The following is a 24,833-nucleotide window of genomic DNA, read 5'->3' on the forward strand; positions in this document are numbered from 1 at the left end:
ATTTTGGACAGTTTCTACGCAGCATTTTTTAAATGAGGCCCCTGGAGTTTTGGTATAACAACTGTTAATCTGTTTAATTAACAGTTAACCAAAAAATTAGATTTTTCATTAATTCCTCTAGTAAATAGTAATGTAACAAGCCAAATAATATAGTTAGCGAGTCATTATAACAAAAACCTTCAGGATACCCCTCTCCACAATGATCATCTGTAAATTTCTACATTTAAACTCATTAAAATTGTGACTATATATCAAAATGATTTTTATGTCTTAATGCAATTTATCGTTAATATTCATCAATTTATTTCTAAAAACATCCGAGACAAACTTAAGTCAAGTTGAACATAAATATAAATGCTATTATATTGTCTAAGCTACATGCAAGTTTCCTCTATATAAATTATGTTGGAATTTTTTTATTTTAAGTATATTTTGGGGCTTAGGGTCTCTTTATAAAGCTTATGCCAGATGAGAAATGTAATGCCTAACGTCTGCTTTTTTAGCTTCAGGAACTTGGTGCTGATCCTAGATGAGTGTTTCGTGGACCCCCAAGGGGCCTCCAGGAGGTTCTAGGGGGTCCCCAGAAAATTTCAGAGAAAAAAGACAAAGATAAAATTGTAAAGTTAATTTATTAAGTATTTATATATTATTTATAGAATATTTCCTTTGTATCTTTCTACTGTGCTTTTTTCTTAGAGTCCAATTTATCTTCCTCTGGTTCATAAGGCATTACTGTAAATAAAGGGTTTATCATATATGGGGGTCCCTTGGCATCATAAAGTTTGTAAATGTTACATACATTTTTTTACACAATATTAATGCTGAGACAAGTTAATTTCTTATTCAAATGTGATTTCTGGTCACCCTAATAACCCCAATTCACGTTCATGTAATCAGCATTAGCATGGTTTGATTTTGTAAGAGTTTGATAGGAAATGTATGGGTAAAATCCCCAAACTGTGATATCACTGCAGATCTGTGCACAGTTTGAGACACTGTTGAGAAAAAAATCTCTTCTTAATGGAAACAGATGAGAGAGTGTGTTATAACATAGAAATAAAAGGAGCAAAAGACATCATTAAAAGTTTCCGACAAACAGCTAAAATATTAATAACATCTTGATTGTGATTTTTATTTCATAAAACAAGATAGAAAGGATTAAAACCCCAATAAACATCTTTCACATGACGCATATTTTCAGAAAAATTGAATAACAGAAGAGTCCAGAACATGTGTCAACCGGAAGCCCCGCCTCCTCTGCCTCACACTTCACCTATCACAGATATTTTACACAGACAGAAAGAGACGACACATGAGCGACTGTGAAAAGAAAGAAAGAAGTGGAGAGACTTGATAGAGGAGAAGCACATATAACAACACCATGAGCTGCTGAGGGAGCTGAACCCTGTCAGAAAGATGAATCACAAGTCAGTCAGATCCCTTCCTCTGTTTAACCTCTCCTTCTTGCTGTCTTTCACCTCTGTTTCTATCTTTTCTACCCATATATTACATACCCACACATCCAAAGGTCTTTTCATGTATCTTCTTTCCCGTAGCTAAACTGGTAGAGCTCGGAGTTTGGAACGGCAAGGTCACGGGTTTGTATCACGTGAATGTGCTGATATAATGTTAACCGCTGAATAAGCTGTGAGATGCTTTAGATATAAGTATGCAAATCTTTTGTTTTCAAAGTATTTTTATGTATGCAACAATATTCTGAATTATGGAAAAAAAATTAATCAAAAACTCAACAAAGCAAGGACATGTCCATATAAAAGTTGTGGTAACCATTTTGGCTAATGATTATTAAAACTATGGTTACTATAGAATAATTTTTTTGTGGTTTGTATTTGTATTATTTGTATTCATTTGCAAGGTTTTTTATTACTATGATTAATTCAGGGTTCCCACACCTTAGTTAACTTCAAATTCAAGGACCTTTCCAAGACTTTCCAGGTCCAATACCCTCAAGGACTAAATGTGGGGACACATTTCAAGTTACATTTTAAGATACATTGTTACAGTTCCCTTTCGAGGGAACTCGCGCTGCGTCACTTTGGAGACGCCTCCAGGAGTAGGTGTGTCCGAATGTGTATATCAAATTCAACCAATGGTGATGCTTAAGGACAAAGACAGGGTGACGCAGGAGCCAGGATGTATGGCAAGGGAGACACTCTTCTCAGGGAACAACAGTTACATACGTAACCAGAGACGTTTTCATGTGTCCAACACAACTAAGCAAAAAGGCATTTTGGTATAAATCAACATTCGCATACAGAAGATTTAAGCATTGAAAGCGAACAGTTTAGCACATGTGCTTAAAAAGTCCAGAATGTTTATGATATAATCCTACACGACACAGGGAATAATATGGATTTTTTTTCCAGAAAACTTCTTGCATAAATTAAATTCAAGCACTTTCAATGACCTGTATCTATGTATGTATATTTTCAAATACTTCCCAGTGCCTTGAATTTTTTTTTCCCCAGATTCACAAACTTTCGAGGATTTCAAGGATTTGTGGAAACCCTGTTAATTTTTTCGGGGGTATGCTTACGTTAGACATTCACTACAGTCGTTTTCTATGGTTTTAATTTGCATACATAATTGCATAAAGTTTGCTATTTTTGCTAAAATTATTTTTTGGTCAATTATTCTCGCTTATTTGCATAGTACAAAAGTAAAATCTAGATAAACTTAATTAACTAATCCATTGCTGGACGAGTAGTTGACCATTGTAGACCATCCTTATAAAAATTCCCCCGTTATCCTTTAGGAGATAAAAACCATGATTTTTAAGAGCAGATGGTTCTTACATGACAGCATGCAAACAGGTATACATCATAATTTATAAATTTTTAAGTGGCCTATATGGCTAAAATACTCATAAATTCACCCGTATCTGCCATGAAAACATTACGGAAATATGATTTGTGATACGGCAGTGTTACAAGCCAGCGAGTGAGTAACTGAGGTTTGCAAACGCATTTTATTTTAAGATTTATTTACAGTCCATTAGTATAACAGTCCTCCCCCAGAACTCCCGAGTGGCTGCAAGGGTTGCTATAGTGATAGCAATGCAAAATAGCCCATGCTCTGAGCGGCAGGCACACGGTAAATGGGCGAGATTCCAAATTAAGGCCCCACGGCACTTCCTGCAACAATCTCACTCGATATATCTGCACCGCCACAGTTCACTTCATAAGATCAAATAATAAAGCTTAAACACAAACTTAGCCACTGGCTTGTTTTGGTTAATGCCCTTACGTTTGATGCATAGAGTATAGTTTCTTAAATTCATACAATACGTCAAATCCATCAGGGAATGGGATGACTGTGCAACTGAGTAGATAACTGCACAGCTATGATGGCTTAATAAATAAGCTTAGCAATTTTTAAAGGGGAGAAAAACGTTTCCCATAAAATAAATTTTATTGTTAATATCAAAAGCTGTCTGCTCAATTCAACTTTCTTACTTAGTATTTGTGACTTGTTTTCAGTGCAAATATCAAAAAATTCTTAAATCAAGATGAATTTTCTTGATGAGCAAAATTACTTTAGAAAATAAGTCTAGTTTTTAGACAAAAAAAATACAATTTAGGTGAATTTGTGCAAGCAATATTATCTGCCAATGGGGTGAATTTTTTTTCTTGAATTAAGCTTTTCAGAAAAAAGTAAACTTATTTTTATTACATTTTTTCTCACCCCATTGGCAGATATTTTTGCTTGTTTTAAGCACAATTTCACTTAAATTTGGTATATTTTGCCTTAAAACTAAACTGATTTTCTTAGTTCATTTTGCTCATCAAGAAAATGCATATTAATTAAAAAATTTTTTATTTAATTTTAATTTAAAACAAAACAAAAATGCTAAGTAAGAAAGTCATTTTTATACTAGCATTAAAACAGACAGGGATTAAAACAATGACGGATATGCAATATCAATCAACAACAAGTTTAGTTATTTTTAACTGATCAGGAATTGAAAGACTAAAAAAAAATTCAGTAAAGTTTTCCTAATGCAATTGTTGTGTATGAATAACATGATTTAAAAATCTATAAAATCATTTAGTGAGAGTTTCTGCAAATTCTACACTTTCTTGGCTTCATCATTTCTATCCATTCAGCTGGAGATGAGACATAAATGATTCAGATTCTCCTTTAAAAATGTCATTAACTTGAATGTCAAGTACTGATAAATGATAGTGATAACTACTTTCAAGCGTCACGCTGTATGCTACTGTCACTTGTCCTCTTTCAGCGCATGTTAGCAAAACTTGCTTCAAGTCCATTTCCCCTTCATTCTCTGGCGACGAAATGAAGCATGTGCCCACTGCAAAACCCAATGAGTGAGAATACAGGAACTCAAGCGTCTGATGTTAATCTACCCTTGAATGGGGTAAAGATTAGAGGATAATAAAATGCAATCCAATAGCGATTTATCGTGCTACGTGAGGTGAAAATTTAATTTGAAACACAAATCTCTGCCACCTTCTACTGAAACACCAACTCATCCAAACACATGTGCATGTTATAACCACACATATGAACAGTTCCCACCTGCATACACGCTGTTAGGAAGCCACAGACATGCAGTCTGCATACATGTTGTACAAGCAACATTTCTGTTGCACAATAGGTTCTTGGTAATGGAAAAACGTGAGAAAGGTGAAAAAAGAAATTAAGATCTCAGATGCAAAAGCCACTAAACCCCAACTCTACCAAAAAATTAGATTATTATATTAACCAATTGCTCTCGGCACGTATTATACGTTCACCAAATACTTTCGCTTCAAATCCGCTTAATACCGGGCTCAGGTCAATCAGAATCATCATCAGCAATCAGTGCATGGAAGACGAATTGTATGAACGTGAGAAGGTGCCAGGGGGCCCCAGTTTTATGACATTTTATGAAAATACATTAATTTATCCTAAATTCTGTGTAATTAAACCTCAGAAAAATAAGGTTACTAACCAACAGCACTACATTGTACCTAAAATGTGCATAATAGTACCTTAAAGGTACACACTGATACTTCAGGGGTACATATCTGTACCAAAATGGTACATATAAGGATCTTTTTAAAAGGTACCAACTTTTGTAACTTGTCTCTGAGAGTGCATACTGTATTGTATCATTAAGTTCATGAATTTTCTTTGGGTGGGGGCAAAGGGATGCACCCTACACAAGGAGGAGGCACACACCAAAATGTTTGAGAACCACTGACTTAAAGGGTTTTGCAGCGAAAGACAGTGAGATTTGTTAAATACAGTACCAATAAAATGGCTTTTGTACAAATAAGGCATATCAATTACTGTCAATAAAAAAATCATTGCCATTAAAATGAATGTATAGACCGTTTTTACTGTTTGTACACAATAATGATGTGGCAACGTATGCGCACGCAGTTTGGCAATGGAAGTATGGCAAGAATCAGCAGTGAAGCAACACAGACAGAGAAAGTTATTTTAAAAAGTTGACTTATCAACTTTTTTAACACAGCTACCAGATCCGTGTACTATAGTGGAGTGGATAGAAGACGTTAGCAGATTGCCAAAAATAAAGTGGCCAGAAACATATATATTAGTATATTATATTAGTGCAACCAAACGCAACAACCAATGTTGATGCTGGGAAGCCGTTTTAATAAACTTTCTGAGTTGCTTACACATTAGAACCAATGGGGAATAACACCACTTCTGTTGCCGAAATGCGCACGCAGGTTATTTGATCACGTGGGCTGTAAAAGGGTCTATTTAACCGAAAAATAAGAGCCTGGTAAAAATGCTAATTTACTTGCTAATTTACTAATAACTGAGTTCTTCAAATGGTACTTTTAAAGTGGACGTTTCAAAAATGTTTTTTAAGATGTCAAATAAATCTTTGGTCTCCCCAGTATATATATGTGAAGATTTAGCTCAAAGTATCATATAGTAATAATTAATAATAATAATAAAATAAAATAGTAAATAATTAAAGGGGCAGATTAAGGGCAGAATTATCCCCTTCTGACATCACAAGGGAAGCCAAATTTTAATGACCCATTTTTTCACATGCTTGCAGAGAGTGGTATATCAAAACTTAGTTACTAGGTTGTTCTTTTTCACATTTTCTAGGTTGATACATTCACTGGGGACCCGATTATAGCATTTAACTCCTTCCCACCATTGATGAGTTAACTAGTCAATTAAGAGAAAACGCTTCCCTGCCAATCTGTAATTCCGCTATTATCCACCAGGTAACTTATAAAACTCGGAAGTAACGCCTTAGGGCAAACAGCTGTATGTCCATGTATGTTTTGAGGATCGCTCTGAATTTGATCTCTATCAAAACTCCTTCACAAAAATTGAATTATCTCAGATTTTTGCTCAAAATGTTGTGTTTTTGGTTAAACATATTGAGAGGTGATAAAAAGAGAACTAATGAAGGTAGGTTGTTTTTTTTAAAACAGAGGATCTGTTCATTCATTTAATATATTGTATGTTTTTATATTAAAGAAGAACATTTTCTGGAAGGCATTAAACTTTTGTGAAAATCATGAAGAATGCTGGCGCAGGCTGGCAACTTAAAAAAAAAACGCTGGCAGGGAAAGAGTTAAACATGGAAAAGTCAGATTTTCATGATATGTCCCCTTTAAGAACTTTAGACTGGAAGGTTTTTCGAGGAACCAAAAATGTTTCTTCTATGGCATCGGTGCCATGAACCATTTGGTAGGACCTTAATTTTTAAGAGTTTATGCAAATAAATAATTTTTAAGTAAACCACATCCTAACCAGGTGTGATGGGTTAGAAATAAAAATCAATGGATGCACAAAAAAAAAACATTTAACTAATTATTTTCATGATGCTTGGTTGCATTAATGGTTTTTTAACAAATTACTTAGAGCATTTAATTAATCTGTCTGTTACAGTATCTGTACTGTGTGATGCTAAAAAGTCAATAAATAGACAACACGTCCTGTTCTATAGCTTTTCCTCCACAATTTACATACAGCACAACCAATAGTCTACTTAATAAACCAATTACTGTATTGCTATAATTAATCGTTCAAAAAATGATTTTCAAATGAATTAAACTCATTAATTATTGATGTTCACTTACTGCCTTGTGTAATATGCTGAGCTAGTTAATTGACTTACTAAGCTATAATTATTTGGGCAGGGGGGTAATGTAATCAATAAGAAACTCATTAAATTCAGTACAATTCCCAAGTTCTGGCTATTCTGTTTCACCTTCCAGAGCCGCACAAACCAGCACTAAAAATCAGAAACATATCTGGACCAGCATGGAAATCCCAAGCTGGTCTTTTTAATTGGTGATATGCATATAAAACCCCAAAACACAAACTGACCTGTTTCTCTCCACTGGGTTTCCTATGGGACAGCAGTAACTCCACAGCCCCCACTACTTCTTTGCGGATGGCGTAGAGCAACGCATCCCCGGTGTTCACCCCGTGGTCCAGTAGAAGCTCCATCACCTCCAAGTTCTCGTTCTCTATAGCGATTAGCAGCCCACTGCGGCCTAATGGATCCACGCAGTTCACGTCGATGTTATAATACACCTCAGCCTCACGCAGGGCATGCTGGACACCTGCATAGTCGCCCTTTTCCACGGCGCAAAGGAAAGAACGTTCCTCTGGAGAAAGTTCTACCTCCGCCCTGACTATCTGGAGCGGGATCCGGTCACGGTATGGTGAGTAGCTGGTCTTTTTGTAGTATAGATGTGACATGGGATTCATGATGGATGCTGGAAGAGAGGAAAACAGAGACAAACTCAGAATCATAAAGAATGTGACATTCTCAGAAACATGACATTATTTTCAATCTTCAATCAAAAGTCAATATTACATTAAACATATTAATATTTTCACAGAATGTTCTTTATATTTTGAAGGATGATTTTTTTTGTAAAAAATAGTAAATTATAAAGAGTTTTCACAGACTGGGTCACATACGCAATTGGATGCAACTCTTACTATCACTTTTATTTAAGCTTACCCAAAATGTTTGACACACTTTACCTCATTCTTCCATTTTGGAAACAACAAAGTCTGTGCCTCACAGAAAAATGTGATATTAACCACATACAGTAGCCAAATCTAAATGATTAAAAAAAACTGTCAAATAAATAAAATAAGTTATCAAAATCTAGAAAAAACAGGCAGGGTTCTCTACTCTCAAACGTTGGGGGCGTGTCCTCTGTCAGCGCTGAAGCCACGCCCACTTCACTATCATTTTGTGGCGGGCCATGATCGGTGGCTCCAGTGCATCATCGAGCCACCGTTTAGTCGCATCAAAATAATCCGAAACACAGAAATGTGGAAAAACTGTTAACGGCATAACTCCACAATTCAGTACTACATAGTTCACAGTCTTTGTAATGTGTTTCAACAATACATTTCTAACATTTATAACGTGTTTAGAAACAATTCTCTAAAAATGTCTTTACACAGACTTTAATGTGTAATCTTTTGCCAGAAAATTCTCATAAATTTACACATAGGCAATTCAAGTACTATTTGATATCAGACCTGCGTAAGTTTACTGCATAAAACCTTTGTAAATGATCTCTAGGTCATTTACATATAAGGTCATGTTACAAATAGTGCGCAGTTTGATAGATTTAAAATAATAAGAGATATGCATTAATAAGTGAACATTCTGCTTGTTTTATTAGGACTCTTTGTTCCGAAATGACTTTTTAATACATTCCTGCGAGTGATTGGTGCCGCAAGACATTTCTCTTAATAGCACAATGTGGCCACAACCAACAGCTACCTAACAGTCATCATAATGCAGTGCTTTAATTCAGCGATGCCAAAACCAAAGGATAATTTGTTGTGCATTTTGTAACACTAAGCACATCTTGCAACAAATGGAGGACGATGTGTGTGTCTGTGGTGATGACATCATTATACAGTAGTCTCAACGCTGTTACTTAAACCATTTGGGTAATGGCACTGGTTGATATTAATGTCATTTGAGATTCACTGCTGACAGTGATAACAGAGTAATTTTCACACATTTTAGTGCTATTTACTTGTGTGTATGAGGCTAGTGTGTATACACTGCCTCATATTTAATCTGACAGAGATAGAGTGTACAGTACCATAAATGAAGCAATACAGTCATTGTAATGATAATCTTGACAGCTTTAAGTGTAACGTTGTTTAAATAGCAAATGCATTTGCGCCCAATTTTGCGCTCATGGGCGTTCTGGTCTGGAAACGAGGTATGTTCAGGCGCATTGTTGGCGCGTTGCTATTTGAAGGGAACTAAAATAGACTACGCCATTGACCAACTAAAACCTAGTCTAAAGTTATGATTGAGTGTATTAGTAATATGCGTCTATAAACGGGACAAAAACGTGCATTTGCTTACTACACAGATGAATGCACAAACATTTTTAAATATGAAAAATTAAAGGATTAAAATGTAAAAGATTATTATTGAGTCTCTTGGCCATAAATTAGGACTGATTATGAGATGTTAGAAGGGGTAAAGAGCTGCTTCACCTGTAGCCTGGTAAGTAATTAAAAATTTTGCTTTAAACAAATATAAATATTGCATTTAATTTTAAATGTTTTTTAATGCTATCCCATGGATTTATTGTATATGATGACTTTGTACCTGTGGATATGATTGGATGCCAACATTTTTAAGTAATGCTTTCAAAACACTCACGGCGCTGTCCGAGTGCTGAAAGTTTCGGCTCTCCAAATGTTTGTAAATTCTTTATGTCTTGTTTGTTACAAATAAAGTATTTTTAGAGTACAAACATTTTCTTGCATATTTGTAAATTATTCTTTGAGAATATATTGATCATGTAGGCTATCCATACATTTAATACAATTACAAGCCTGCTATTTTTACTTCTATGACTGAAAGAAAATGACTTAATAAGAAACCAAAAGGTTTAAATACAAAAAATAACAATTTCAATACAACACAGTTTTTTAACATCAATCTTAAACTGGTGATCTTCTTCCTCTGCTTACTCTTTTAGTTTACAAATTTCGCCATCTAAATAGGGAATTGGTAATGTGCGAGTGTAACTGGCTTTTAAAGGTGATCAGAGATGAGACTCTCATTGGTTTATTGCATGTTGCGCCCAAAACACACCTATGACTCATTACGAGAATAGGAACAACACTTTTAGACTGTACGCTAGGCGCACAAACCATTTTTCCTGTTGTTAAATTAGCAAAAGTTTATTCGGACACGCCCTTTAAGACGGTGTGCCATGCGCTTTAGACCATGCACTTACTGTAGATCGTTAAAATAAGGCCCTATATTTTTTAAAGACCTAAAAGAATTATGCAATGACTGAAAGATGCTAAAATCATCATTTTAAGAGCAACTTTAAATCTAAACTTATTTTATTTATTAACATAAATGCAAAAAGCTTTCAAAAGATACCATGCCTAGTTTGGTGCTCCACAACTTATAGATTTTTTTTTCAAATAAATGTGATGATGCAATATATTGTAACAGGGGTTGACAGAGTTTACAGTTTTTCTCAGTTGCTTTGGAGCAGTTCTCGAATCATTTTTATAATTTGCAAAATAATATGTGCATTTCTCAGAACAATTCGTACAAACTGCACAACATCATGGGTGTCTTGCAAAAGCCCGTAACTTGTTCAAAATCCTTAGTTCATCTCTCAAAAGTAAATTTTTATGATATGTCAAAATGTTTAGCCATGTTGTCAATTTAGCAAGTTATAAGTCAATATAGACAATTATAAGTGTCAGTATTTTCTGATGTAAAATGTGGATGAATTAACATTTTCACCTTTTTTCTGTAATCAAAATGTACACATATTGTCATGAAAAAACAAACATATTAAACAGTATAAATAAAATATTACAAAATTAGAAAGGTACACAGTAAGGAATTACAAATTTTCTGTAACTCAAAATTTCAAGATTCACCTGATGCCAATTTATCAGTTCAGTTCACATTTAAAGGGGACAGAGAATGAAAAACCATTTTTACCTTGTCTTTGTTGAATAATGGTAGTCTACCCACATTCACGAACATACAAAAAGTGCTAAACATGCTAAACATCTCAGTCTCATAGAAATTCCTCTTTTAGAAATGTCAGCCAGAAAACGGCCCAATCTGAAAAACTGATGCTTATGACATCACAGGCATCTAACTGTCCCTCCACTTTAAAATAATTGGCTACATTTTTTGAGTGGAAGCAAAGTCAGCCAATCAGTAATGAGATTGCAAGTTAAGCCAGTAGGGGGAGCCAAATAGGTGCAAAACCACTTGTTTAAAATCTCCCACCCTAATTGTGCTATCTGAGAGAGGTTTTTAGGAAGCTTCTAAGGCATTACAGACCCAAACCAAAACATTTTTGTCTACATGTCACATCACAGAACAAGGATAAATACTCCGTTCAATCATTCTATGTCACCTTTAAAAAATACAAAAAAAACCTATGGAAAAAATGCTTCAACTAAAAACCAGTATAATGTATTTTGATGAAAATGAAATAAGAAACTGAAAATGTAGAAAACAGCAGACAATTGTGCATAATCATCTGCATGATTGGATCAAAGCATTTGCTTTTATATTGTGCACAACTGAGTTAATTATGTGGAGGTTGAACAAAGTGAATTCAGATGTGAGAAATTCTCCAAAGCGACTGAGAAAAACTTTAAACTTAACCCACTTTATTGTGTGTTTTACTTTATCTGCTGCTTTATGTCTGTATAGATAACATGTAATTTGTTTGGTTGGTAAGCAAATCATTGGACTGTTCAGTGGCTTTATTAAGATGCATCAATTAATCAGCCGTTTTGACATCTCGACTCATTCCAAAGTTTACAGATGAGCGAGTGAAAAATATCCAGCTAATTTCTAGGATAAACGCTACGACTTGGGTAATTACGGTGATTGACTGTGTGATGATGGCGCTTCTTGCTTTGATCTTTTTCTCTAAAGATGATCAGACACACCAGGTGGCGTCTTCCATATGGTCAAAAATGAAATGACACCACACACACAACCACACACAGTTATCAATACGCTCAGACTCATTAGCACCTCAATCACATTACGCTGAACTTGACATTTTAGTGTCTAACCAGACGTAGATGCACTACGAATATATCATATTATAAATATATATTATTATATCTTTTACCCAATAGCTGTTCCTAATAGCTATATTCTTTATAACCACGTAGCTTTAACATTAACTAATAGCCTACAATTTAATATGCAAGATAGATTTTTCAAACAGCTGCATAGCTCCAACCTTGATTTCACCGGATGGGTTGTCACAACTTTTCTCAAACTCATTTCTGTTTTCTAATGTGGTAAAACATTTCCACAGCTTGTAAATCCCATGCTGGTGAGCACATCAGCGCTCAGTGCACTTGCCCTCACTGCTGATACACCCACACTGCTTTCTGCTCCTTAATGCTAATTCTGATATACTGGATAGGCACATGGTGCAGGGCTGCAGGCCAACCTATCCAAGATCAATGCTGTTTTTAAAATGGATCCTGGTTGCTTCAGAAACAAGTCATTTTGGTACAAACCCATTGGTTTGTGTGTTTGAAAAGCAAAGATCCTGCATGCTGTTGCTACATCGCAAACCTGATTTCACCAAGAACAACCTTTTCCTTTGAGTTTTTGTTGTTATTACCAGGCCTTTTCACTAAATTGTAAATAAAATGAGCGGTACATTTGACAGGACAGTATTGCAGCACCAGTTACTCTTTAACAAAGCACCAAACGACCAAGTAATTATCTCTTCAGTCTAATCGCAGATGGCTTAATTGTGTAATGAGTCTGCGGTCGTTGGTTCTCTAAGGGCCACTTCTCTAAGGAATATCATTATTAGAGTAGAAGATGGGCTAAGCTGATGAAATAGACGTACTGTAAACGAACTGTTTAGAACGATCCCCAGTGATCCATTTGAGGTGGAGAGCGCTTGCCTGGTAAAAACGGGAGTCATTTCGGAGAGCCTGAACTCATTGATATTTTCTTCTGTACCAACTCAAGCCTTACTGACATATTTGCTGCAATAATAAACAATAACTCTGTTTTAAAACCTAATGAGCTGCCTCTTAAAAATAAAGCTTCTTTACAACAATGCCGTAGAAGAACCATTTTTTGTTCTCCAAAGAACCTTTTAAGTCAAAGTCAGGGCTTAAAGGAATAGTTCATTTTCTTAAAAGAAAAATCCAGATAATTTACTCACCACCATGTAATCCAAAATGTTGATGTCTTTCTTTGTTCAGTCGAGAAGAAATTATGTTTTTTGAGGAAAACATTGCAGGATTTTTCTCATTTTAATGGACTTTAATAGAGCCCAACATTTAATACTTAACTCAACACTTAACAGTTTTTTTCAACGGAGTTTCAAAGGACTATAAACAATCCCAAACGAGGCATTAGGGTCTTATCTAGCGAAATGACTGTAATTTTTGACAAGAAAAATAAAAAATATGCACTTTTAAACCACAACTTCTCATCTACATCAGGTCGTGATGCGTGATGTGACCCCACGCTATACGTCATGACGTCAAGAGGTCACAGAGGACCCACGTGAAACTCCGCCCCAGTGTTTACAAGTGTGTTGAAAGAGAACCGTTCCTACGTTGTTGTATGTCAACTGATACTAATTAATGTCTTTGTGTCAGTTTATTGTTTACAATGGTCCACAAATGTACGTTTTATATATGTAACACGTGACCTCCCTACGTCACTACGCATTCACGTTAGGTCACGCTGGACCGGACCTAGACGAAAAGTTGTGGTTTAAAAGTGTATATTTTTTATTTTTCTTGTCAAAAATGACAATCGTTTTGCTAGATAAGACCCTTATGCCTCGTTTGGGATCGTTTATAGTCCTTTGAAACTCCGTTGAAAAAAACTGTTAAGTGTTGAGTTAAGTATTAAATGTTGGGCTCTATCAAAGTCCATTAAAATGAGAAAAATCCTGCAATGTTTTCCTCAAAAAACATAATTTCTTCTGGACTGAACAAAGAAAGACATCAACATTTTGGATGACATGGTGGTGAGTAAATTATCTGGATCTTTTAAGAAAATGGAATATTCCTTTAATGATCTGAAATAAACCTTGATGACGTATGCAACCTGCATATGCGACCTTCGGAGGATGCAGCTTTCTATTTGACCCTTTTACAGTGCATGCATTATATTTGTCATTTACTGCTTTTGCTTTTTTGTTTAGGTTTCCAATAATGTTCGTTTGTGAACTCGTGTGAAGTCTGAGACGCGTTGTGTTTGTCTATTGATCCGTGTCAGATGTGAAATCTCAGCAGATTAAACCCTCACACAGAGTTACATGATTTAATGTCTGCATGTTCTTGCTCAAAAAATGACAGTGTCTGTATCATTTCTAGTGTAAGGAAATGGACATATATTAAATATTAATATGGATTTAACCATTGTTTGTCTAAAAACAAGCGTTTCTCTCTGTCTAAAGTGAAAGTGAAAGTGAAGACATCGTCCGCGAGGCGAGTCCTCTATCGCCCCCTGCAGGCATTTGATATAATACATACATAATACTTTTTATGCGATTTCAGTTTCTTATTCATTTATTTTATCATTGAGGGTTTCTTAAAAAGTGTAAAAATATCATCTCGTCTCATTCTTGTGAACCCAATCTCGTGTTTCGTCTTGTCTCGTGGATTAAGTGTCTCGTCACACCCCTATTTTTTTGTTCTCCAAAGAACCTTTTAAAGGGACTGTAAGTAGGATTTTAAGTGTTTTATTAATCAAAATAAATGTCTTTATTTATAAATATGTCCTTGTTGGTGTCAAATGACCTCTGCCAGTGATCTGACTTTTCTTTGTAAGCTTAGAATTTCTTCTCTTTATTTACATTGAACGGGTAAGTCCAAGGGGAAAATTCAGAACAAGTGATCCAGCTGAAACGGACAAGAGGATCAGCGATTACATAATGGCGATTACATTCAATTGTTTCCAATAGAAAAAAAAATTCCGCTTGTCAATGAGTCTTACGCCGATTATGCTTAATAAACTGATAACACATGGGGTCATGTAAACGCGTAAAACTATTTTGTTTTATCAGGGAAAGCCCATAAACTGCGTAAGCAAAAACCGATCGGCAGAGGGAGTTTTTTGCTCATTACCCCAATTTTGGGTGACATGTAAACACCTTAACCGGCTTTCTCACGGTTTTGACCATGTGCGCATGTCTCTGCGTGTGAAAGATAAACGTCACACGCGGAAGTGCAAAGCAACGCATAAAAGTCTCTGCTCAACTTAAGCAGTTGGCAAAGAAACTGCTAAAATAGAAGCTTATGTTACATTTACAGGTTCTCCAGACACGAGACGAGATACAGCAGTATAGCTTAAGACAGATATGCCGTCGGCTTTTTGAACGACTATTATCGACTATAGGCGGTGACGCCAATGCCTCAGGAAACCTGACAATTCTAGTGTCAAAGTCCCATGTAAACACAGTTGTCTGCATAGCCGGTTTACTGAGTTGCATGTAAACGCATGAAAACAGTTTTCTATAATATGCAGATTTTTTTGCTGCGTTTTTCCACCAAAGTTCAAATTTTTAACTTGCGTGTTTACCGCGGCAACGCTCAATTCGCGCCAGACTCAATCGCATCTACCGCGCCGCGCTAAATGCCTCATTCGCGCCTATGAGACCTCCAGACGAACATCAACACGTCTTTACATTGACTTAAAGCAACACCAAAGAGTTTTTTTACCTTAAAATAACATTTCCAAAAAAGTTTCAGTGGTCCCTCCACTCAAAACAGGGTGAATGGCAGTTTCAGATTCGCTTTGCAGCCCTCTATCGGCCAAAACCGCACTAAAGAAGTTTCCAACCGTCGGGTAGTGGTCCTGTAGTTCGAGTGAAAACTACAAAAACTTGCTTTACGGCAGACCTACAATCCAATCAGAGCCAGCTATGCTGCAGTATTTACGACAGTGGTAATGAACAATTACGCTTCTAACCTGTAGGGGGAGCAAAGAGCAATAAGTCTTTAGTGTTGCTTTAACATTGAAATCACTCGCGCTTCACGCCTCTACAGTGGCTGGTCTGAACGCAGCATAAGATTAATGTATGTGCATCTTACAAAAAGTGTATGGAATACAAATACAGAAATTAAAATATGTGAAATAATGTGAAAATAAAAAATACATTTAAAGCGTAACTAAACCCCTTGTCAGAGCCTGACTCCACCCACTGGCAATATTTGAAAAATGCAAGAAAAATGGGCAGATCCCAACGGAGATAGAGGGGACGAACTAAGCTCGTACCAAGTGTGTGGTGAGATCTTAACAAGGGCGTGGTGAGCTTGAACCTGCTTACGTCACGAGTCATTTTTTGGACCCAACATCCAATAGGAAAATTCAACTGCAGTAGCCACTGTTCAACCTGAAGAGGGCAGCACTCAGACGTTTTTACACCATATATTGTAGTATTGAAACACTTTATATCCAAATGTCAAAAAACTTACTAAAATCAATGAACAGCACTAATAAAGCATCATTCTTACAGATCATTAACTAAAATAAATTGGCATAGGGTTTAGTTACTCTTTAAAAATATTTCCACTGTGGTCTCAGATATTTGATGGCACTTTATTTTCTGACACTGAAATGTAATATTTATGCTTTGTCAACAATGTGAATTGTGAAATAACACCAAGTGCTCATCATTACTAAGAGATTGATACTGTTCTGCCGAAACTGCTTTCTGTTTTCCTTGTTATCTTAATAGTAGTGAAAAAACAACATCAAAAAAGTGACACTACACTCAGCGAGGGAATAACTTTAACTTGCAGCATCGGTGGAAACCCGCTGACGGAGCCTGGAAGGGCGATCTGAACAAATCAATTCATCGACAAGTATTTTACTGATTAGATCAGACAGAGAATATGGATCACTTGGAGAAACCTCAGGGGAATCAAACAGATGCTTAAAGGAACTCAGCTGGGCTTGTCTGGTCCCCCGACACGACTAAATTAAATTACAAAAAGGCCCTGACACAGCACAGTGGTGTCTTTGTCACAATTCCCTAAATTACAAGAAGCGGGGAGATTAGCACATATAGCTCAAGACGTAACTAAAGCAACATGCTGGGACGAAAGGCAGACATTTACGGGTATTAAGGGCATCAGGAAAGTAAGGCGTCAGGCATCTAAAAAAATGGAGGATGCAATGTTCACAACACTGTAATCCAATTAAGCTTTTGCTGTGTGTATGTAGAGAGAGGCACTGTCTAAACCTGTGTGTGAAATAAATTGTTTTGGCAAAAACCATTTCATCTTATAAGCCCTGATGTGTCTCCCTAGTCGCTGTTTACGTGCAAATAATTTTGTGTGTTCGATGTGAAAAAAAAAGGTGTGCTAAACACCACTTGCTGTCTGATTACTGCAAATACCAGTGACGGTGTTGTGCTTTGTGCTTTACATTTATGCATTTGGCAGATACTTTTATCCAAACAATGCATGCAAGTTTTACATTTTATGTATCAGTATGTGTGTCCCCTGGGAATCAAACCCATGACCTTTGCGCTGCTCACACAATGCTCCACCAATTGATCTAAAGGAACATTGTTATTGTGTGCCGTTGTAACCTTTGCAAAGGGCTTGACAAAAAAATCATGTTGGCCTGACAAAGCTATCATCTTGTTAGTGTAAACACAAAGGCTTTGTTTGCACTGTACCCAATGCGGTTTGTTTTTCAGATATGCCATTTTTAGAGCTGACTCTGCGAACTGTCATTTGCGCAAGTAATGAAATCAGATCCAATGCCAAGGGACCCGAGAGTAGCTCTCAGTATGGAAAAAGCGGACAGAAACTGAATATTTAGCTGCTGGATGTCTATAATGATATCTCACTGGGGTTCGGGACTTGCTTGCTCATTCATTTTTTACTACATTATAGTTTCTACATGTGATGATAATAATACTGTGGAGAATGAAATACATTTTCCAAACATTTAGGCACTCAAAGATTGAGAAAAGAAACTTTAATTAAGTAGGGGTGAGCGGGGCACAAACGCAGGGTTAATGGTTACACGGCTACTTTCCATATTTATATGGGGTGAACAATCTGTGCTCTAGGTCTTTATCTCTTACTGTCAGAAAATGATCTCCTGTGAATCTGTGAAATGTTTTGAGGTGTTTTGCTTAAGATATTGAACAAAGAGTGTTTTGGAGGCATGAAAGTAAATTTCTTTATCTTACTTTTTTTTCTAAGTTGGTTGTGTAAGTCACCAAATCCAACCTTATATTATTTTAATCACTGTCTTGTTATCTAAAGCAAAACACCATTTTGAAACATGTCAGCATCTCCTAGTAACTGATAGCTGGGATTGAAAACATTTTTGCGCATGGGGTTAGTTGTAACACAGTATACAATGATAATGAAATGAAAACATGTCAAATGTTGATTTTTTTTGTCTTGATTGTGCAGCACTTTCAAACAAAATATTTATATGCATTGATGCATAATAAAAGGATGGTTAGAGGACCTATCATGGATGGATAGATGCGTGTATATCTATCTATTATAGGCAGATATATAAACAATATCAACCATATTAAGTTTATTGACAGAATTTTATTGAATAATTTTCTAGCATGTTAATTTTCTAGCAGGTGTAACAAACAAACCCTCTGTTAACACCACCTATGGGGTAAGTTGTAACGTTTGCACTCGTGTCACTTTATTGTACAATAATGGTAGGTCCCACAAACAAATTTTAAAGGGATAGTTCACCCAAAAATGACAATTCTGTCATCATTTACAAAGGAAGATATTTTGAGAAACCGTTCATGGCCCCCATTCACTTCTATAGTAGGAAAAAAATACTATGGAAGTAAATGGGTCCAGGAACGGTTTGGTTTCAAACATTGTAACAACATGAGAGTGAGTAAATTATGACAAAATTTTCATTTTTGGGTCAACCATCCCTTTAAGTGTTTGTTTTGTAGCAGAGATGTTTCTGGTGATTGTGTAAAAAAACTTAAATATTTTTTGAATGATAGTTTGTGCCTGCTTTCCCCTACTTTATTAACTCTTTCACCGCCAGCGTTTTTAAAAAAAGTTGCCAGCCAGCGCCAGCGTTTTTCATGATTTTCACCAAAGTTTAATGCCTTCCAGAAAATGTTCTTCTTTGAATATATAAACATACAATATACCAAATGAAAGAACAGACCCTCTGCTTTCAAACAAAAAAAACCGTTTCATCCTACCTTCAGTGGTTCTAATCAGCTTTTGAATATGGGTAGGTTTCTGCAAAAACACCACATTTTGAGCAAAAAGCAGAGATAATTCCATTTTTGTGACGGACTTTTCATAGAGATCCCATTCAGAGCGATCTTTAAAACAGACACGGACATGCAGCCGCTTGCCATAGGGCAATACTTCCGGGTTTAAAAAGTTGCGGAAGCCACCTGGTGGATAATAGCGGTATTGCAGAAAGACGGGAAAACTCGTCATTGGCTGGGAAGCGTTTTCTCTTCATTTACAAGATATCTCGTCAATGGCGGTGAAAGAGTTAATAAGGCTGTAGTTTAATTTTCACTATTGTTTTCTTTCTTGTTTTAAGCATAAATGTAATTTGTATATATTTTTTCAGGAAACAAACTTAATTCCTTAGGTCATTTTGCTTTTGAAGTAAATGTATCTTAAGAATTTTTTGATGTTTGTTCTGGAAAAAAAAAATATTAAGTGAGAAATCCATGTTTGAAGTGCAACTCCCTAACAACTGCACCGTACCTCTAAGCAACTGCTTAGCAACTGTTTAGTGCCCCTTAGCAACTGCTGAGTACCCCTTAGCAACTGCCTTGCAAACGGTTCAGTACCCCTTAGCAACTACCAACAGTAGGAACTGGTTAGTACTCCTTATTACACATCTTAATTGAATGCTTGATTCTGATTGGCCAGTTGCGACATTTGCAGGTTTGTTATTCCCAGATAACAACCACTTAAAAATAATAACACACGACAACCCGAATGCTGCAAATCATTTTGACAGGTTCATTTTAATATTACACAAAAATTTAATATAAATATGTCTTTATTGAACATGTTTGACATTATATTTACAAATGATCCAACCAAATAGTGTGTTTGTGACATCTAAACGTCTTGTCTTCTCTTAAAACCGAAAGTAAACGGGTATTCCTTGTGGAAGGTCTGCATTCGTAAAAAATGACAAATACGATATTTCAAATCAATATTTAATCTTCCTCACCCGACTTTTGAGGTAAATGGCCATTTCATAAGCGTGATAATGCACAGACAGCCGGTTGTTATTGCAAAATTAGACCCTTTAGTGCGATTCGTGTGATACAAGCACTCATCACACTGTTGGGGCTTATTTCTGCGATAACAATTGCCTGTCTGTACATTATTTCTTACTTAGCAAGTGCCTAACAACTGCTCAGTATTCCTTAGCAACTGCCTACCAACTGCTCAGTACTCCTTAGCAACTGCTTAGCAACTGCTCAGTACACCTTAGCAACTGCATAGCAACTGCTCAGTACTCCTTAGCAACTGCCTACCAACTGCTCAGTACTCCTTAGCAACTGCTTAGCAATTGCTCAGTACGCCTTAGCAACTGCTCTGTACTCCTTAGCAACTGCTTAGCAATTGCTCAGTACGCCTTAGCAACTGCTCTGTACTCCTTAGCAACTGCCTAGCAGGTGAAACCACTGTATCAACCACAAAAAGTACATAAGCCCTAAATCCATCCATTGTCTTCGCAAACTTTCCTTTTATGGTATCAGTTGTTTTCTCCAGCCATAAACTATCATCATGGTCAATTTGTCTTGTCCTACAGTTAACATTTATTTTATCAGGCAAAGGCAACTTCTGCCATTACTCAGCCGACAAACCCTAACAAACACTGACAGGTTGACGTATAATGAAAATTTAACGTACGTCTACGAGGAAGACAAATGCTTCCTCCCGTAAGATTCTCCAACAATACGAAGTGACGCCTCACCTCAGCATATAGTTTCCCTTTTAGTAAACCCATCCCCATGTCAAAAAGCCAGGAGAAAACCCATGAGGCTGTTTTGGAGAGCTTTAGAATTGTATGATGAGCTAAGCTCTGCAATCGCATGTGATCCAAAACAAGCTCACCAAAGACATTGCTGGCTGTGTAAGGTAAAGACTGTGAAGGCAAGAAGGGGCTACAACACCCCGGTGGCCGCTCATCCCAGCATGCCTGTCAATAAGCACGAAAAGCCGTGAAATAGCTCTCCAAAGCTTGTACAGTTACATCTGACAAGCAGGATAGTTGCAAAATTAGTTTTTTGCAAGCTATCGAGAGCTTTCAGATGATCAAAGATCTTCTTTTCTTGCTGTCTTCCGTTTTACACGTCTCATAAGACACATTTACGTCACCTATTATGCGTTAAGGATAATTTGTGACTCGCAATGGTTTGTTTTTATTGTGGTTGCATGAAAGCAAATAGGTTGCATAAAAAGAAACACTTCCGTAATACAGATCATTTCAAATTCAACCTTTCAGTGTATCAGCAAATTAACAACCAATAGTCTCCTTGACATTTGTAACACAACCAATTTTATATCATTTATCCACGTCAACAAACTCGCTGGTCTGCGGCTCTTTAATTCAGTGGCGACGATAATTGCGAGAAGAAAAAGCCATGAGTGAGTTCATCTTGTGAATCATTTTCGGGGTTAAGAGCTGTACAGCGTGACATATGGAGACACGGTGGCAGTGATGTAGAGCTTCAGTGTGAGAGTTTAATATGCCAGGCACGTTGATTTACTCTTTTCCCGGCAAACTTGGGCTGTACTTCAAAGCCGCGCTTTTGTCATGTCTAAAGAATGTCTCATCGATGGGATCAAATATTATCTTTTGCTTCTGTTCCAAAACCTCACCGACAACACAGCCCGCTTGCTTCTAACGAACCATCCCTGACCAATTTGGAACGCTTTACACGTGAAGTAACTACTCACGTGAAGTTCACAGGTGACTTGCAAAGATTTCAGAGTTTGGCATTAGTATTCTGGGTATGCTATAAGCTTGTTAGAAGCTATGAGCACAATACTCCAATAAGCAAACAAATTTTAGTAAAGCAGTCCTTATTTAATTACACTTAACAAAGTGTACCTGTTTTTCTCAGAAAAAATACAATAATGGTAATTTATGCATTTATTTAAATATATGCTTTTTTAGTACTTAATCTACATTTATTGCTCAACATAATGCAGTGCTTACGCCAGTGCATTCTGGGATTGCCAGGGCGCAAAGCATACATGGTTAAAGGGGTGGTCACAGTACACTTTTCAATCTATTGACTTGCATACATACGTATGCAAATGCGAGATTGAAAACGCAAGCTCGTGCGAAGATATTTTACTTTTGGCTGCGTACCAAAGTACATGGAGATATGTGACCAGTGGAAAACCGGAACGTCAAGGCGTGATCTTTCTTTCTACTGAAAAGTTAGTTCATTCATGTGCTTTAACTATACTGTGTATATTTTAATGTGTTAGTAAATGCTTAAAGGGGAAATTTTACAAGAATTTTATTTAAATGCCAAATGAATCCTTGGTGTCCTCAAACTATGTATGTGAAGTTTTAGCTCAAAATACCATATAGATAATTTATTATAGCATGTTAAAATTGCCACTTTGTATAGGTGTGTGCAAAAATGTGCCGTTTTGGGGTTTGTCCTTTTAAATGCAAATGAGTTAATCTCTGCACTTAATTGCAGTTTCGTGGTTGGATAGTGCTGATTAAAGGGATAGTTCACCTTAAAATGAAAATTCTGTCATCATTTACTCATCCTCATGTTGTTCTAAACCTGTATGAATTTCTTTTTTCTGATGAACACAAAAGAAGATATTTTGAGAAATGATGGTAAACACACAGCAGAGAGTGACCATAGACTTCCATAGTAGGAATAAAAAAACTGATAGAATTTAATGGGTACCGTCAACTGTGTGCTTAAGATCATTTGCCAAAATATTTTCTTTATCGTTTATCATAATACTTCCAAAATATTTTTTTCCTACTACGGAAGTCAATGGTCACTCTCTGCTGTGTGTTTACCATCATTTCTCAAAATATCTTCTTTTGTGTTCATCAGAAAAAATAAATTCATACAGGTTCAACAACATGAGAATGAGTAAATGATGACAGAATTTTCATTTTAATGTAAACTATCCTTTTAAAAGGCGGTATTATCCCCTTCTGACATCACAAGGGGAGCCAAATTTCAATGACCTATTTTTTCACATGTATGCAGAGAATGGTTTAACAAAATTAAGTTACTGGGTTCTTTATCACGTTTTCTAGGTTGATAGAAGCACTGGGGACCCAATAATAATTCCCAAAAATATTTTGGAAGTATTGTGATAAATGATGAAGAAAATATTTTGATGGAAAACAACTTAAACATGGAAACACGATTTTCATGAAATATCCCCTTTAACTCTTTCCCTGCCATTGACGAGATTACTCGTCAATTAAGAGAAAACGCTTCCCTGCCAATGACGAGAATTTCCGGCTTTCCGCAATACCGCTATTATCAACCAGGAACTTATACAACCCGGAAGTAGCGCCTCACGTGAAAGAGAAAAAAACTCTTGGTATGTTTTAAGGATCGCTCTCCATCTGATCTCATTCAAAAGTCCTTAACAAAAACTGAATTATCTCAGCTTTTTGTTCAAAATTGGGTGTTTTTAAAGAAACCTACTCATATTTGAGAGGTGATAAAAGAAAACTAATGAAAGTAGGATAAAACTTTTTTTTTTTTTTTTTGAAAGTAGAGGGTCTGTTCTTTCATTTGATATATTGTTTGTTTATATATTTAAAGAAGAACATTTTCTGGAAGGCATTAAACTTTTGTGAAAATCATAAAAAATGCTGGCACTGGCTGGCAACTTTTTTTTTTAAACGCTGGCGGGGAAAGAGTTAAGTTAAAGGGATAGTTCACCTAAAAATGAAAATTACAAAACTGTAGAAATTTCATTGTTCTGATGAACACAAAGGTAGATATTTTGAGGAATGTTTATAACCAAACCCTTTGTGAGCTCCATTCACTTCTATTGTCTTTTTTCCTACTATGGAAGTGAATGGGGCTCACAAACCATTTTTTACAAACATTCCTCAAAATATCTTCCTTCGTGTTCATCAAAACAAAGAAATGTTTACAGGTTTGTAACAACATTAGAGTGAGTAAATGATGCTCAAATTTTCATTTTTGGGTGCACTATCCCTTTAAAATATTAATCGGCTTTGAAGTTTTCCAAAAAAAGTCTTTAGCAGCACATATTACTAATTATAAATAATTGTTGATATATTTATGGTAGGGAATGTACAAAATATCTTTACTAAATATCCTAATGATTTTTGTCATAAAACGATCATTTTGACCCATACAACGTATTGTTGGCTATTGCTACAAATATACCAATCCGGCTTATGACTGGTTTGTGGTCCAGGGTCACATATATTAAATTATATTTTTCCAAATAGGTCCAGTGTGTGAGATAAGCAAGCAAAGTTTAATTCATAATTGATTTTTCATCACAGGGGACAATCATTTAAAAGTTTAGATGCAAATCCGAAACTAATAACAATCAACTTTGCATCTAAAGCACTTTCAGTAATGACCAAAACAGTATGGCACATTCAGTTTTTCCAATGATGGCACATTATTGCTAAAGAGCACTGGCAGTTTCCATAAAGAGTTTTGATCTGATATAAATCACGTAAGCAGCTTGTGTGAGTCTGGGACTCGGTGACTTCTGTTGGTCTTAAACACCCAGTCACAGCGAAGCCAGACAGCACGCCACCCTGA

The 24,833-nt window shown here is 36.1% G+C and overlaps 1 protein-coding gene across 1 annotated transcript in view; it reads right to left on the minus strand.

The window, feature by feature from the left end:
- Positions 1 to 24,833, minus strand: part of trpc5a (transient receptor potential cation channel, subfamily C, member 5a) — a 94,041-nt gene that overhangs the window by 67,264 nt on the left and 1,944 nt on the right. The window contains exon 2 of the mRNA XM_065254340.1: positions 7,354 to 7,748. Coding sequence (XP_065110412.1) covers positions 7,354 to 7,740 — 387 coding nt within the window. The 5' untranslated portion in view covers positions 7,741 to 7,748. The remainder of the gene's footprint in view (positions 1 to 7,353; positions 7,749 to 24,833) is intronic.

Source organism: Paramisgurnus dabryanus, chromosome 4 (assembly GCF_030506205.2).
Source record: "Paramisgurnus dabryanus chromosome 4, PD_genome_1.1, whole genome shotgun sequence".
NCBI lineage: Eukaryota > Metazoa > Chordata > Actinopteri > Cypriniformes > Cobitidae > Paramisgurnus > Paramisgurnus dabryanus.